General features: G+C 36.9%; 1 protein-coding gene across 1 annotated transcript in view; it reads left to right on the top strand.

Moving 5' to 3' along the window:
- The window catches only part of LOC127788460 (calcium-dependent protein kinase 13), a 48841-nt gene extending 34656 nt beyond the window's left edge, over nt 1–14185 (top strand). Inside the window, exons 4-7 of the mRNA XM_052316746.1 lie at nt 1592–1707; nt 1787–1954; nt 13373–13603; nt 13682–14185. Coding sequence (XP_052172706.1) covers nt 1592–1707; nt 1787–1954; nt 13373–13603; nt 13682–13831 — 665 coding nt within the window. The 3' untranslated portion in view covers nt 13832–14185. The remainder of the gene's footprint in view (nt 1–1591; nt 1708–1786; nt 1955–13372; nt 13604–13681) is intronic.
- Nucleotides 14186–17857: the final 3672 nt, after the last annotated feature.

The raw sequence follows: 17857 nt of genomic DNA, 5'->3' as shown, positions 1-17857 counted from the left end.
ACCACACTCCAAACAACAAAACTTTCAATGGAGGTGGAGTCATCCTCTTTGGAAGTTTCTTTTCTAGCCTTCCCACACATAAATTACTTCTTGTGACCACCTATCTTGATTATTAGTTGGCTAGAGAAGCTTCAAAGAGACATTATTTGGAATGAGTTAAATGATGAGTTTAAATACTATTTTCTTAGTTGGGATGAGCTTTGTCTACCTCACAAGGTTGGGGGCTTGGGTTGTCATAAAGTTGAGTATTCTCAACAAACCTTTGCATGTAAATTTGGGTGGCATTTTGGTAAGGAGAATGGTTGCTTGTAGAGAAAGGTGGTGGCTAAAAGTATGGGTGCACTTGGGAGGATTGGTATATAAAATCAATTCCTCCTAAGATGTTGGTATTTGCAGAGCTATATCATGTCTAAGACCATTATATTCCTATTCATAGCCTTTTCTTCTTTAAGTTCATTATATCTCATGCATGTGTGGGGGTTCACCACCACATTTTTTTTGGTCTTCCTTTATATCTTTTGTTACAAATTTTCATTTTTTCATCCACTTACCTCACAGGTTGCCATTAGGTGGGGTCACCTTCCTTAATTCTAGTTTTCCCATTATCTCTGTCCATGACCTTTTCTTCTTTAGGGCCATCATATCCCATGTCATGTCTAAGGGTTCCACCAATGTTTCTTTGGTTTTCCTCTATTTCTTTTTGGTGCAAAATTTTTCTATTTCATCCGCCTGCCTCACAAATGTGTCTATGAGGCTTCTTTTCATATGATCTGACCATTTTAATCACGTCTTGCATCTTATTTTCAATGTGCACTATAACTTTATTGTGGGCAATCTCATTCTTAATTCTATCTTGTCTTGTATGAATGCACATTCATCATAACATCTATATTGGAGTTATGCTTATATTTTGCATGTTAATACTTGACTACCCAACATTTTCAGCCACACAGGAACGATAGTTATATAAAATCACATAGAATGTTGGACACACTTTAGCACATAAAATCACATGCTGCCTTGATTTTTGTCTCTGCCATTATTAATTTTGTTTTGATTGTGTAATGTTCCAAAAATCAGAACAAGCAAAACAAAATTAATGACTAGTTGAAAAATAAGATGCCACCAAAAGTGATATATCGTGCCTACTCCCTTGGTGGTATATCTTGCTGTACAACATAAGGAATATTTATGTACAAAATGTCTAGTGCATATAGGCCTTAAAATATGTTTCAAGTCTAATTGAAAAACAGTAAGATGCCACCAGAAGTGATGCAAACCCATTGAAGTGTGCCCATAGGTTTTAGTGTTAACCCTTGGAAGAGTGTCCATAGGTTTCAAACAAGAAGGTTGTTCTGCATATAGATTTTTCAGGCAACAGTGCTAATTGCTTGTCCTAATTACCAAATGGTAGAATGCTTCTAGTGCCTGCTCTCAGACATTGTGGATATTTTGGATTACACTGAGAGTAGGTTACATCTGATTTTATTATAAATATATACAAGGTTTAATGTCAATCTTCCATGTGATCTAAAATTGCATGTTTTGATGTTAGTTTCATCTGGTTTTAATGTGTTTTTTGTGTTAACAGAGCATCCTTGGCTTCAAAATGCCAAAAAAGCTCCAAATATTCCTCTTGGTGATGTTGTGAAATCAAGATTAAAGCAGTTCTCAATGATGAATAGGTTCAAGAGAAAGGCCCTTAGGGTTGGTTGATTATCTACATGGTATTATTTTCGTTTCTACTACAATTGCAGAAACATTGTGAAAAAGCTTCCATTTGTAGGTCATTGCTGATTTTTTATCCGTGGAAGAAGTAGAGGACATAAAGGAAATGTTCAGAAAGATGGACACTGATAATGATGGTATTGTTTCTATTGAAGAATTGAAGGGTGGTCTTCAAAAGTTTGGTTCACAACTTACAGAGTCTGAAGTACAAATGCTTATTGAGGCTGTAAGTCTACTCACTTGATAATTCATTTTTTGTTTTATTTTCATCAACTTCACAGCTACACTGATGTCAAGAAGTATGTCCACAAGCAACTTAACTTTGTTCCTGTCATACTTCTGTCTTTATATATATATATATATGTTGAGAGTAAAAATAATAATATAAAAGGTGAAGTTAGCCCTCCTCTATCTAACAACTTAGCTTTTAAATGAGATGGTGGTTAGCAATTCAAGATGGTATTAGAACAAGCCAAGGCCACGAGTTCAAACTTCACTACTAACTCAATATTTAAATTATTGCATGTGTTTGGAAGTGTTACATAGTGAAGCCTGGCCGCATGTGAAGTGAGGGGGTGTGTTGAGAGTAAAAATGATAATATAAAAGATAAAGTTAGCTCTTCATCTAGTAACTTAAGCTTTTAGATGAGATGTTAAAAATTCAACATATATATATATATATTAAGCTTTGTTACAAGTGTGATTTTTTGTTCTAGTTCGAGAATATTGAGTTGTTTTGAAACTTGTAATTTTATAATCTGGGAAGCATGTTTTGTGTGTCAATGAGGACGCCATAGCATGATAATTAGATTTTGACCATATAATGGATCCCTTGGAGGAGTTATTTAACCAATTGGATCAGTTGAAACCTCCTAAAGGTTTGACTAGCTATCTAACAATTAGTCCTTCAGCTTTATGACTATTCATTAGGTCTTATTATTTCCCCCTATCCTGCTGATATTAAGAAGTGGTTTCTTCTCTCACACCCCTGATAATGTATCAGGAAGCTTGGATATGGATAAGGACATACTCACAGACAAGGGATATTGTGGTTTGCAGAAGATAAGGATAAAGCTAAGAGGATCAGAAAAGAAGTGACATATTTATTTATTGTTAGCTGCAGTTATAAACATAATATTCACAAACCATCTAAATACTGAAAACTAATGTTAAAAATCTGCAAGCACTCATAAAAAATAAGCAAAAACAAGTCAAGAAAGATCACCATCATCAACAAGAAGTACAATATTTTAATAAGGGTGCCCCAGATACGTATGGGTCTTGGGAGGGTCATAATTGTTTTCAAATTTACTCTTGTTTTTTTGCAAGGAGGCTATTTCCAAAACTTGAATCTGTAACCATCTAGTCACAAATGAGTAATCTTACTGTTGCTACTAAGGCTCGCCCTAAAAAATAATATTTTAGTATTGTAAAAAATCAAAATTTGAAGTTAATAATAAAATCAAAAGGAGAAGAAACTAGAGTAGGCATTACTAGATATGATTAGGACATGACATGGACCAGACATGACACATCAAGATGCATGAATAGATAAATGACAACTTTTAACAAATAGGACACAATACAAAATAGTCACATGAATAGAAAAATGTGTGTCTCACATATCCAAGAAGATAACAACTATTTCTTTTTTCTATTACAAATACATTTGTAAATCTAGTTTGTTGAAATCAGAAGAATATATCATGTGAAAGGTCAAATTTTCAGTAAACTAGAAAGTTTTAAGATTCAGAATTCTTCACCAAAAAGTCTAGACTTTAAAGGTAGACAAACAAATATCAGTTTGTGTTATTCTTTGTTATAATTGATGTTCAACTTATTCTGTTAAACTTGTACTGCAAGTATAGTTTGCTTAAGCAACACATGTATATTCTTACCATAGATATTGGATGTCTCTAAAGTGTCTAAGATGTGTGTTTTCATGCTATAGTTGATTTTGAACTTATCCTATTAAACTAGTAATAATGTGACACCAAGGCAGTTAGGGGCGAAAGGTGCCCTTAAGTGACACAGCATGTAGCGCGTGTGTGAAAAACACATACCAAAATAAACCCTTAAAAGAGCAAACTTCAATGGCCGAAGCTTGACTTTCAAGAAGATTCAAAAATAAGACTATTTTGCTAAGAAAACCCAAATAGGTTGCTGAAATTTGATTGAGAAAAACTTGATTACAAACTCTAGGTTCTAGGCATATTTCTAGTATTTGGCTAATCCAAATCCATCTAATATTTGTAAACAAAATCCAACTAAAATCTTAATAGAAATAAATCATAAATAAAAGTTAATTGGAATCCTAATAAAAATAAAACCCTAATCAAACATGAAGTAGAATTCTAAATCAAGTAAAATCTTAAATCAAGTAGAAACATGAAGTAGAATCCAAAATCAAGTAGAATTCTAAAACTTAAGAAGTATTAAAATATTGTTCCGGCGTTACTATTCTAGTGATATTGTTCCGGTTTGGTTGGGTCGAACTTGGGCCGAGTCTTGATTGGTGACTGCATCATTCACCTCCACTTGAGAAAAAATTTCACCTCGAATTTTGATTCGAGTAAGACAAATCCATGTTTAGGCAAATCCACAACATAAGCATTGTCATTGGTCTTCTTTGGAATCTTGTAAGGACCATACTTCTTTGGTTTGAACTTGATTGGTGACCGCATCATTAAGGCACTATGAACCTTATATCGCTCGAGGCTGTAGGTGCTACTTTTAGCACTAGCCTGACCAAGGCAAGGTGTTATATTTAAAAAAATTAATAAAAAATATATTTAATATGAAAAAGATAATCAAACAATATGATATATAACATTAATACACAAAATATAAGTTATATAACAAATGTTTAATGTTTATATAAACTATGAACAATGCTAAATACTTGTAAGAAAGCAAGCAAACATACAATATAATATACATATTCACACAAAAAATACAAGGTACATAATTTTTATAAAGTTATATGATATATAATATTGTGGAAAAGTACTTCTTTGCATAATTAATCAACGGATGTACACGGCCCTCTTTTATGGAGGGAGAATGAATACAAGTAAGGAAACAAGGAAGATACAAAGAAAGGAAAACTACATATTTATAAAGGGAAACAATATACACAATCATTAGGAAACTTTCCTAAGACCAGATTAGGAAGTTATCCTATTCTGGTTATAGAAACTTCCAAAGAGGCATGATCTCTTCTTCAAGACTTCCCATAACTAGGCTGCCATATCCGACCTTACCATAACTAGGCTGTCATATCTGCCAACAAATATTATCATACAAACAATATTATATATGAAGTTATAAGTTACACTGTTATAGGCTTATAGTTGTAGCACACATATATAACTCTTTTATTGTAAATATTAACCAAGTATTGACTAAAATTCTAGAACAAAATATATATATCATAGAACAAAACATTGACTATGGAGCAACAATTAGCAGACTGAAAAATTAAAACACTAATTGAGAAACAGTGCAACAGTACTAAAAAGCAACATCAACAGCATACAACACAAAGAGGAGCCAGGTGCATTTGCTTTTCTTCTTTGTTTTTTTATTTTTCTCTTCCTATTACACTGAGAGACCTTTCACATTCCTTTTGCTGATGACCCTTCTCTTTTCTTCAATTTTTCTTTTGATTTTGATTCATCATAGCCTAGGTGAGCACTTGCAGTGCTTGACACCTCAGCAGAGGTGCTCCCTTAGGTGGCTCCTAGTGAAGGAGCCTAGCCAAGTAGTAGGTGAGGTGCTTCCCCGACACCTTGCGTCGCCTGAGCGCCTAGGCGAGCCAGGATCTCTCTTTTGACTACACTGTACGACACATTTCAATGGACATTTAGAAATTCCTGCCAAGGTGTTCCACATGGTGTCAAAAGTGTTTGTGCTTTGAGGGTCTCTCAAGATATTGTAATATGGGAATGAGCATAATAAAGAAAATGAATATAGAATTTAAAGAACAAATAAGAGAAGACTTATAAGAAAAGTTTGAGATAACGAAGAAAGAGGGGTAGCAAGTAAATAAGAATAAGACAAAGGAAAATAGATGTCAATTGCACTCATGCAGAGAGATCATTTCTGATCTTTTATAATCTTTGACATTCAATTCATTGAACCATGAAGTCCATTGATGAACAGATTTAAACAAGCTGAATACCGAGAAGATGTATTCAAGTACCTTAGATGAATTACTCGAGAAGGACTAGAACAAGTAGGAAGAATACTCAATTGAAAAGAAGACTACTTTTCCTGCCTTTCATTGATCTCTAATATGTATATATACACAAATACATTTAAAATATCTTCCCAAAATACAAGAATACATTTGAATTTTGATATGATAAAGGATAATCAAAACTTAAACTTAATTTTCTGTTGGAATTATCATCTAAGGACTATTTAATCCCCATCTTTCTTGGAGCCTTATCCTCTTATCTTGTAGCCTTCTCTTGTCTCTTATCTCCTATCACTTTAACTTGAAAATATCCCAACAACCTTATCACCTGGTTTTCAGCTATCAAGATTTCAACTTTTTAGTATTTTCAACAGTCCCCCTCTAATTGGTGAATAGATATCAATCATTCCTATCTTGCCAACTAAGTAGTGTTCTAAAACTCGGCCTGGGCGGCCGCCTAGGTGGCGCTGAGGTGCTAGGCGAACACTGGCTGTCGCGAATATGGCCTAATCGGCCCCCTTAGGCGCAGGCCTAGCTAATCGGTACTGGGCGGCGCTTAGTCGGCCAAGGCGGCCGCCTAGTTGCGTGAACCGCCTGGCCGATTAGGGTTTTTGTTTCCCCTTACCTCTTATCTCTCTCGTTGATTTCCCCTTCTCTCTCTCGTGCACCACCGCCGACTGTCTTTTGCCGAGTCGCCGTCGCTGCTTGCCCTTTCTGTCTCAGCCTCTCCCATTGCACGCCGCTGCCGTCTCTTGTGGAGTCGCCGTCACCGCTTTCCATTTCTGTTGGCCTTCTTGGCTCACCCCGCCATTGACCGTCGTGAATGGTGGACTCAGCGCCAACCTTCATTCCACTCTGCTTTCCAGCTCTCTCTCTCATCTTCCTCACTCCTCACCTTGCGGTAAGCAATAAGCAAACAGCAAGCGTTGCTGTTGCTTCTTTTTTTTTTGTTATTTATGTTAATATTTGTTAATGTGTGAATTTGTTGTTTGAATATTTATTAATGTTTTAAATATTTTAATATTTGTAACTTGCAAGCAAACAAGTTAAATATTATTTATATTTTAATATTTGTTAATGTTATTTAATATTTATAACAACTTCTTGTTGCTGCTTTTTGTTGTTGTTGGCTCTTGGCAAACAACAATTTATTTTCTCAAGCTTAATTTCATTATTTCACTTGTTGTTTCAACTTTAATTTACTTAAAAATAACATCAAAATGTTAAAAAAAAAATAGTTTTTCTAGTCCCCGCCTAGGCCTCACCTAGGCGCTAGGCCCCAGTCGGGCGCCCGACTAGCGTCTAGCGCATTTAGAACACTGCAACTAAGAACTCGAATGTTAGTTTGGATAAGGCTTTGGTAATAATATTAACTTCTTGATCTTTTGTAGAGACATAGGATAGGTTGAACACCCTTGAGTCAATCTTATGTTGATGAAGTGTCTATCAATATGCACATGCTTCATCCGATCATGTTGTATAGGGTTGTGGACTATGTTTATTATTGATTTACTGTCACTATACAACTTCATAGAATTTGTTCTAGGTATATTCAGGTCCCTTAGAAGTCTCTCGATCCAAATGCATTCACACACGCCTTTTGCAATTGCTCGGTATTCTTCTTCAGCACTATTTTTAGTCACAATAGATTGTTTCTTGCTCCTCCATGTTACAAGATTACCCCACAATTTAGTGCAATATTCGATTGTAGATTTGCTGTCCTCCATTGACCCGACCCAATCTGCATTTGCAGACCTTTCTATATCTCGGTTTTTACTTTTCTTAAACAAAATTCCCTTGCCTAGAGTTCCTTTGAAATACTTTAGAACACGATTAGCTGCCTCTAAAGGTTGCTTTGTAGGAGAATGCATAAACTGACTAATCACACCAACACTAAAAACAATATCAGGCCTAGTGAGTGATAGATATATTAATTTATTTACTAGCTATTGGTTCTATTCACAATCTACTGGTGGATCATTCTCAGTGGCATTTTGCTTCCAATTTCTTTCCAAAGGAGTGCTAACAGGTTTGCGTCCAAGATTCCCTATTTCCTTTAGCAAATCTAGAACATATTTCCTTTGAATAACAAATATTTTGTGTTTGCTCCGAGCTATTTGCATACCAAGTGTTTAAAGTGTTTGCCTAAGATTAGTCTTATGGCTTTGAAGATAGAAAGAATACGAGAAAGGAAGCGATCAAAGGCCGGTTTCTAGAAGCGGTTAGGCATTGTGTAACGGTAACTGCCACATAAGTCAACTATCGGTTAGTTAGTTTTTATTTGTTTCCTTGTATCCCTCGCCCCTATGTTCTATAAATAGAGGGCCGGGGTGGTTCTTTCTTCTCTCGAATCCATTGTATCTTGAGTTGTGCGTTGTGTGAGAGAAAAGACTAGCTGTTAGCCTTTGCAATCTTAGTGAGAATAGCTCGGTCCGTAGAACTATGAGTGCATGGCATTGTAACGATTTTGATTTCAAGATGGTGGAAGCCTGAAACCCCTGACAGTCTAGACGTAAGATCTACCTATTCAAGTGATCCGAATCGGGATAAAATCCGATGTCCCTTGGTGTATGTTTGTGTTGTTTTTGTTCTATCCTATTCTATCCATTTTGTGAGAAGTCTTGTGTCTTTCTTGAGGGTTGAGTGTGAGTGTGTGAAGCGGGAATTGAATCAACACCAAGAAAATATTTAAAAGTTCCAAGGCTTTTAACTTGAAATTCATTTTCCAAGTGAGTTTCCAATGCTGTAATTTCCTGATAATCATCACCCGTAATCACAATGTCATCCACATATACAATTAGGATAGCTCTTTTCCCACTTGCTGATTTTTTTGTGAACAATGTGTGATTAGCTTGTCCCTAAATATATCCAAAGCCTTTTAATGCAGTGCTGAATCTAGTAAACGATGCTTTAGGAGATTGTTTTAATCCATAGAGTGATTTCTTAAGTTTGCATACCTTGTCTCCTTTTTCAAAACCAGTGGGCATAAATACTTCTTCCTCTAGATTTCCATCTAGAAATGCATTCTTGATGTCCATTTGGTAAAGTCTCCAGCCCTGGTTAACTGCAAGAGATAAAAGAACCTTGATTGAATTCATCTTGGCCACTGGTGCAAGTGTTTCTTCTTAATCAATCCCATATGTTTGGGTGTATCATTGAGCCACCAATCTTACTTTGTATCTCTTAATCTCCACATCAAGCTTGAACTTTATACGGAGAATATCCATTTGTAGCTCACAATTTTCTCCCCCTGGGGAGAATCAACCAGTTCCCATGTTTTATTTTCCAAAAGTGCTCTCATTTCTTCATCGACAATAGCTTTCCACTTAGGATCTTGTAGAGCTTTCTAAATATCCTTTGGAATTTCCACACTATCTGCCCTTGCAACAAATGCCCTGTATTGATTAGACAATTTAGTGTAGGTTTAGTGATTTGATATAGGGTATTGAGTGCATGACTGTACTCCTTTCTTGAGAGCAATTGGGAGGTTTAAGTTCTCAACCATCATATCCTTGTTTGTGGGTTCTAGACTTGGCCTCGGTTCAAACGACTATATAGCTTGGCGATCCTTCGGTTTCCTTGAATAAACCATGGTTGGTTTAATGATACTAGGTTCTCTCCCTCTAGTCAATACCTGATCATGTGCTGAAACTTCTGAATTTGGGCTATGAGAGGGAAGAGAATCTTAGCAGGGAGAGGAATGAGATGGAAGTGATATGGGTAGAGAGATGGAGGGATCCTGATGGTTATCTTCACTTACTTTCTCCCCCTAAAGAGAACCATGGGGAAAAAAGGTTTGGTTCTCAAAAAAGGTAACATCATATGAAACATAGAATTTGTTTAAGGGTTATAGCACTTGTACTCCCTTTTGAGGTTGGTGAATATCCCACAAACACTCATTTAATGACTATGGAATCTAATTTACCCTTTTGATGCTGCTGATTATGGACATAGACAGTGCAGCCAAAAATTCTTAGAGATAGAGAGTTGAGTAATTGGACTTGAGGGAATGTATCAAGTAAGCAGCTGAGAGGAGTACAAAGGTTAATAGTTTTTGAGGGTCATCGGTTGATGAGATAGGCTGTTGTTAGAACAACTTAACATGGCTAGCAAACATAAGGGATCGGGCTACTTCTAGTAGGTGTTTATTTTTATGTTCTGCCACTCCGTTTTGTTGGGGTGTGTAGGTGCAAGAACTCTGATGAAATATACCTTGATCAATAAGGTATTGTTTTAGGTCATTTGTAAAGTATTTCCTCCCATTGTTAGTTCGCAAAATTTGGATGTTGGCTTGAAGGACATTGGCAACATGTTCATGAAATTGTTTGACAATGGAGTTTGCCTCAGATTTATCTTTCATAAGGTACACCCAACTGTCAAGCCTCTGATCTGAGGCTTAGGCTAGTTTTGGAATTATAAAGGATTGAGAGAAAGAATAGAAAGGGAGGGAGAATTTGAAAGGAGGGAGAATTCATAGATTGAAAAGAGATGGAAAGAGAAATCATGAGGGAAAGAATTTGTATTATCTCAACATAATTCCCATCCTCTACACATAGCCTTTTTATAGGCTCGTCCTTTCGGATGTAGTGTCTTAACCGAAAGAGCACAAGTAGCTAAAGCAGTAACTGATTGGTACAACTAGCTTATTCAATGGCAGCCTAATTACAAGTATACCCCTAGGGTCGTGACAATCCCCACCCCTTAAAAACTTTCTTGCCCCCAAGAAATGATAACAAGTGGGCTGCCTATGGGAACTGCTTCAGCAAGTCTGGTTCCCATGTGTGGTCTGGGTGCAGGTGTGCCCATTGCACAAGGCCTTGAGTAAGGGGTAGTGTATCCTGGTAAATTACCCTCTTGTCCACAATGGCCCGGGGTTAAGACTTCCACTTCTGTGTCTTCATCTACTAGTGGAAGGTTTGGACTAATGGCTGCATCTGGCTCCACTGATTTTTTTAGCGTCGAAACATGAAACACTGGGTGAATTTATACCCCTGCTGGCAACTGCAGTCTGTAAGCCACCTTCCCCACCTTGGCAGGGAATGATCCAAAGTATTTAGGACTCATCTTGGAGGTAGGGGTGGTAGAAAACGAATGCTAAAAACACCATGTCTCCTACGTTGAAAGCCCTATCACTCCTCCTGTCAGTGATTTGCTTCATTTGATCTGTCAGCGATTTGTGTCATTTGATTTTGGGCTGTGGATAGTTCCTTCTTGAGCAGTTTTAGGACCTCCTGCCAATGCTGCAAATACTCCTCCACTGCTGCCATGGAATTTAGAGAGTCTATCACTGCAGGTAACAGGGGGGTTTAGTATCCAAACAGTGCCTCAAATGGGGCCCTTTTATAGCACTAGGTAGTTGTAGTTGTACCACCATTGTGCTAAAGACAGCCATCTATTTCAGCTCTTTGGTTTACAAAGCACATACATCTTAGGTAGGCCTCTAAACACAGGTTCACCCTTTCTGTTTGCTCATCAGTTTCAGGGTGGTATGCTATGGACATGTGAGCCCGACCCCCAAACTCTTAAACAACTTGTCAGGACCCTACAGCGGTTTATGGTGGTTAAGGTAGTGGGAGGTTGTAACAATAAGCTGTTAAGGTTGTAACAAGAAGCTGTTGATATAGTTGGAAGGTTGTAACAAATAACAATAGGAGCCGAGGGAGTTAAATGGTTGTAACGGTTGAGGATGAGCTTATATAAGGGCTTTACCCTCTCAATAAGAGGTATGGATGAATTTTGTGAACAATTTCCAGTTTATCACCCTCAATTTCCCTCTGTTTTCTCTCTTCCCAATTCTCCTTCTCTTGTTCTCTTTTCTCTCTCAAAAACCAACCCTCCCCTCTTGTCAGGTTGAGACCCTAACACAACTCCTGCCAGAGAAGTGGATGATGAGGACTTGGTAGAAGGATTGGTCCCGGCCATTGCTGGCTCTGATACCATGAACACATTTAAACAAGCTGAATACCAAGAAGATGTATTCGAGCACCTTAGATGAATTACTCGAGAAGGATTAGAACAAGTAGGAAGAATACTCAATTGAAAAAAGGACTACTTCTCCTTTCTTTCATTGATCTCTAGTATGTTATATACACAAGAATACATCTGAAATATCTTCCTAAAATACAGGAATACATTTGAATTCTGATATGATAAAGATAATCAAAATTTAAACTTAATTTTCTGCTGGAATTATCTTCTAAGGACTGTTTAATCCCCTTCTTTCTTGGAGCCTCATCCTCTTTATCTTGTAGCCTTCTCTTGTCTCTTATCTCCTATCACTTTAACTTGAAAATATCCCAACAACCTTATCACCTGATGTTTGGCTATCAAGATTTCAACTTTTAAATTTTTCCAACAATTGATATTCTCTGAAACTCTTTAACCTAACATGGTAACTTAATGGGACATATATTTTAGTACTTAAGCTCTTAAAGTCATAAAAACATGAAAATACAGCAAGATTATATCAGTTGCTCTTGAAAAGTAGTTGATTAATAATAAGTGGTAATCAACTTACATGTCCTTGTGGGTCTCACATGATCTTGTCTGCATCCTGTATCATAACCTATGCATCTGAACTACTTCTTGGTAAAAGATTTACTTTACATACCTGACAGTATTACAGTAACTTTTTTTTTTTTTAATCTCAACTTTTGCAACAATTACATGTCTTGTTATCTCTTATTAAATATACATTGCTCATATTTTGTTCTTTCTTACTGTTGCTTTTGAGATAAAAAAAGGGTAAAAAATTTGTTGCAGATTTTTGGTTGGGGTGATATGGAGTGGTTGGCAAAAGAAATCTGATAGGGATTAGTTTATATTGTTTTGATCTATCATTATTCTTTAGATGATGAGAGTTATATTTGATTTGTTAGAATCATATTTTGATAGTGTTTCTTATTTTTGATTTCAAAGATTAGATTTAGATTTAAATTAGGATTTATCTTGTTACTTGGATTTGTTTCTATTAGATGATTATAAATATTCTAGGATTTGGATTGAAATCATATTAGAATTAAGATTCCTAATCATGTTATAATTAGGTTTGGTTTTGGCCTATAAATAAGGTTCATGATGTAACTTCTTGATATTGAATTTCTCTATTGGCTATTTTTTCTCTTCTTGTCTTCTCCCTTGTTCTTTTCAAGCAGCTTCTTCTTCATCTTTTCTCTTTCCTCCTCCCTACTTCCTGCACTTCACCATTGATGTCCCCATCAAGATTAAAGTTCTTTTCAGGAGTGTTATTTTTATTATTATTGAGGCGGGGGGTGATGGTGGTGTTGAGGTATTCACTATCTGTCCAAATTAAAGTTCCAATGTAGATGGCACCTTATAAAGTTGTATTAGTTAAGGTGCTAACTGCTAAATGTTTATGAAACTTTTCACAAGAATACTTCTCTTTTAGATTTGAAGTATCTGAAGAAATGATATTGACAACAGGTAGAGACAAATGGAAAAGGGACCCTGGACTCTGGAGAATTTATTGCTATTTCTCTCCATCTTCAAAGAATGGCTAATGATGAACATCTTCGCAAGGCTTTCTCGTACTTTGATAAGGATGGTAATGGTTACATTGAGCCAGATGAGCTTCAGGATGCCTTGATGGAAGATGGAGCAGATGATTGTACAGATGTAGCAAATGACATCTTCCACGAGGTTGACACAGACAAGGTGAAGACCCAACCTTTTCTGCTAAAGCTGTTTCCAAACAATAGATTTGAATCTCACTCTAGTTTGGTGTCTATGCAGGATGGAAAAATCAGCTACGAGGAGTTTGCAGCTATGATGAAAACGGGAACAGATTGGAGAAAGGCTTCTAGACATTACTCGAGAGGGAGATTCAACAGTCTAAGTGTGAAGTTGATGAAGGATGGTTCTCTAAATCTCGGGAATGAATAGAACTGTGCTCGGTCAGTTTTCATACATACAACAAAGTACCAAAATGATTCCCCTATATATTGGACTTCTTCTTTTTGTGATTATTTGTGGGATTTTATTGATTTGATGGGGCCCCATTGATTACTGGCTTGCAAGGACCATGGAGGGGTAAGTACATATAATCTACCTCTTCAAAATGTTAAACAAGTAAAATACCCTTCCTTGTAGCCATAATGCGTCTTGTATGATTCTATTCTCTTTAGTGCTTCAACCTTCAGCTCTAATTGTTGGTTGACGATCTGATATTGAACACCATAATGCTGTAGCATATTCTTCTTGGAGAAATATGAAAGTCTTGTATTAGATTTGTGTAAATATATGATGCATGCACTTGACCTGCACACACATTCACACACACACAAGGGATTGTATGCTTTCTCCTATGAGATGGTAACTGGTATTCGGCATGTTGCTTGTGCAAAAAAGGGGAAAGAGCTCAGTGGCATTCGCTACATGTTTGTTTGGCTTTTAACAACTAGTAGTCAAATCATTTACTGTTAGCGAACCCATATGTAGTTCCTTGAAGGGATTCTTCGTTGTATTTCAGTATAGAGTCTAATTGAGTGAGGGATGATTTCTTATAGTTCACTGGTTGCAAAATCAAGAGAAAAATATCCAACTGAGTGTGCATATGGATGATTACAGTATCACGTGTTTGAGCAAGGTTGCTAAATACAATGTGTTTGCAGTTGGAAGTATTTTTGGTTAGCCTTTGTACCTGAAACTTCTATTTTGTTATTTTCTTAATTTCTGCAGTCTCTATATCTGGTTCCGATCATGGATTTGGCAAAGGGAAAAGGAAAGAAAATGCAACAAAATCATCTTTCCTTGGTCTACCACCACTGAAAACCCTGATGCAAGGATAACATGATGGGAGCGTGTGATTTTTTTTTGGGTCTGTTCAATTAGAAGGAATAATGTGCAGGGAAACAATTTCCCTTTCCTACTTTCCTTTGTAGGATGACTCCACAATATAGCTGGGTGAAAGGACCTAGGCTTTGGGCCTATTTAGAAAAGCCTGGAAATGGTCTCAAATAACATTATGATGGTTCCAGGCCATGCCTCTTTTATTATTAACAAATCCTCTTTCAATCTTCCAAGGTGCACAGGCGTACCCCTTCTTACCTAGGATTTTCTTTGTCGGCAAAACGTTCTGCTTTATCCCTGTCCCTGTCCCTGTCCCTGATTAATCGTCCATGTCTCTCTGTTCACATATTTCGTTTGTCTTGTCACTGTTGTTAGAGTTGGAGATGGTCCTCTGGTTCTCAAATAATTTCTTGTAAGTCATGCTGCGGGCGTCCTATTAGGCACAGCTGCAATTTCCATCAATTTTCCCTTCTTCAATTCCCACTAGACATGCGCATGTTAACATATGCTCCAATTTGCCAGTCTGCTCCCACTATATGGTAGGCGGACAACTAGATAACAAGTTCCACTTTCTTTGATTGTGAGATAATTGATTATGACATTCGTCTGTTTCTCATGGGACCAACTTTGGGACATACTCTGCTGCCAAAGAGTTCAATTTCAATGCAGTTTTTAACAACAATCATCATATGACACTCGGTGGTGCAACCAACCCCAGATATGGAAGAGCCAAGTTTTCATGAGCATATCAAAGAAAACTTTGGCTTTGGTCATCTAAAGTTCATTGTGGTGCAACCAATCCCAAGATACTCACCAGCACAATACACTCGGGGGCCAAAAACCATCAATACATAAGACGTCTCTTAGCAATAGAAAGGAACATTCGATTGAGGAATTGATGTAAGAGCAAATTGTCAACCCTCGGTTACATCCCAAACCATGACTAAGGGTACATAAGCATACTCGTGAATTGTCTACTATTTTACTATGAAAGCATGCACAGGCTTTGTTAGCTCCAAGTTATTAAGTAGAATGACTCATTGGAGCAAGGTGGACTAGTCGATTGGGAGTTGCTAGAAATGTCACAAAGTGGAGCTTTGAAGAGAATGGGGGAAAGGGTATAGTGACTAATCATGCCCAAGCAACACACTAATTGGTGTGCCAAGTGGGACACAAACTGCTCCTTGAAACAACGATTGTCTTGTTGCCATATGAAATAAACCACTGCTTGCAAAACCAAATAGTTAGCTACCTGTCAAGGACTCTTACCTCGTCATCTCATTGCGGCCCACAACACCCCTATCTCCTACTGTCTCCATGGCCATCCAAATTTCATTGAGCGACAAAAAAGAAAAAGAAAGAAAGAAAACAATTGTTGGAGATAGGGACAGTCAAAGAAAAGGTGGTGGTGGTGCTACAAAGAAAGCACCTATTCGGTAAAAGCAAAAATAGGTTAACACGATTAAAAGTATATAAATGCTTCCTAATCACTAACTAAAAGACAAACATAAGAGTAGAAATACAAGTATTATGCCAAACTAAACGATGCCAAGACCTGTGCGGGCACTGCACCAAGAGACCCTGTAATGCAAATCAAACAGAAAACACCTTGTCAGAGGTTGGAAGCCACTGCTTCTCATCCTGGCGCCCAACCCGAGGAGGGCTAGGTATATTATTTTGAATCATAACTAATGAAGGCAAAGTGGTCGCCTTCGGCCACACCCAAACCCCATTGGTGATGATCTCAAAAATCCTAGCCGAAATAGAAATGCCTAACTATTGGGGCAGGGCTAGGTATAAGCTTCTGATTTATGGGAGGATGAGCATTGAGGGACACCTTGAATGGGTGTTAAATTGTGTTGCTTTAGAGTTGGCTAATGTATTAAAAGTACGACTCCTCATTTAGATTGTTAGCGCATCGAACTTGAACTCTTTTACTCTTTGTGTGTGATGCTTGTAGCTGTCAAAGCAAAGTGGAAGAAAAGGTTGTCAGAACGCAAAACGTATAGCACATAAGTGGGTCTAATAATGCGAAGCAAACCAGAAGTTGCTACTTACTTGTGAATGTTATTTGTGTTTCTATTTGCAATCATTAGGCTTCCAGTAATTCAGTGCCGCCTTCTGTTTCCACAGCTTTCTGACTCATTTCCTTAGCTTCTGAGTTGGGTGACTGTTTACAAAATGTGTGGCTAGTGACAAATAATTGATGGGAATAGCAATTGACTCACTGGCGAATGGATAAAAACATAGGAAATAAAAATTTTGTAATACTTCCAATATCAAATTCAAAGGCATAGATATTTAATAAGGTGTTGCAAAAATTAAAAGATGAACTATCTTATGCAACTCTAAAACTCAAGTACATCCAAACTCATAATCTCTTTGATACCTCTCACAATGTAAGAACTATAGTGGGGCTCTACTTATAGACCAAAAAAAAAAAAAGGAAGTTAGAAATCTTAAAACTCATTAAATTTTAGATCAAATATCTCTTATCATATTTTTGCTGAATCATCTGAATTTAACTTAAAAGACAATCTTAACATAGCATCCTAATTTTGATAAAAAAAGAAGAAGAAGAAGAGAGGTCTGATTCTCAAAAATCGGTTTAAATGAGAAGTGTAAAAACTTGTAAACAATAATCAGCAGCACTATTTATCATTGCCAATTCGAATGCCAACCATTCATGTGGGCAGAAGCTATGATGGGATGGCCTACCTCATGTTCCTGCGTCTTCTTTTTGTTTATCCAATCCATACCATTATACCATGTTTCAACCATTCTAAACGCACTACTTAATGGTGGTTGCTTAATGTGGGCAGAAGGGTTCGAAAAAATCACTCACTATATAAGTTCAATTTATAATTCTGTTAATATTTAGTTAGTCTTACGTTACTTGAGGGATTTACAAGTATAATTGAGAAACTCATGATAATTTTAACAAATTTCTAATAAAAGGTTCGAGACTAGTTAAGTGTACCAGACACGAGAATATCGGTGCTTCCAATCTTTCTGAGCTTCCCAATTATGTGGCCTTCAGTTAGGGGATCTCCAACTACATGAATAAATCACACCAAAAATCACAAAATTTTGATGTCTTTTCTATTGTAGTCACTAAAC

The sequence above is a fragment of the Diospyros lotus genome, chromosome 13 (genome assembly GCF_014633365.1).
Source record: "Diospyros lotus cultivar Yz01 chromosome 13, ASM1463336v1, whole genome shotgun sequence".
Taxonomy (NCBI): Eukaryota; Viridiplantae; Streptophyta; class Magnoliopsida; order Ericales; family Ebenaceae; genus Diospyros; species Diospyros lotus.
This window is presented reverse-complemented; position numbering and strand designations above follow the sequence as displayed.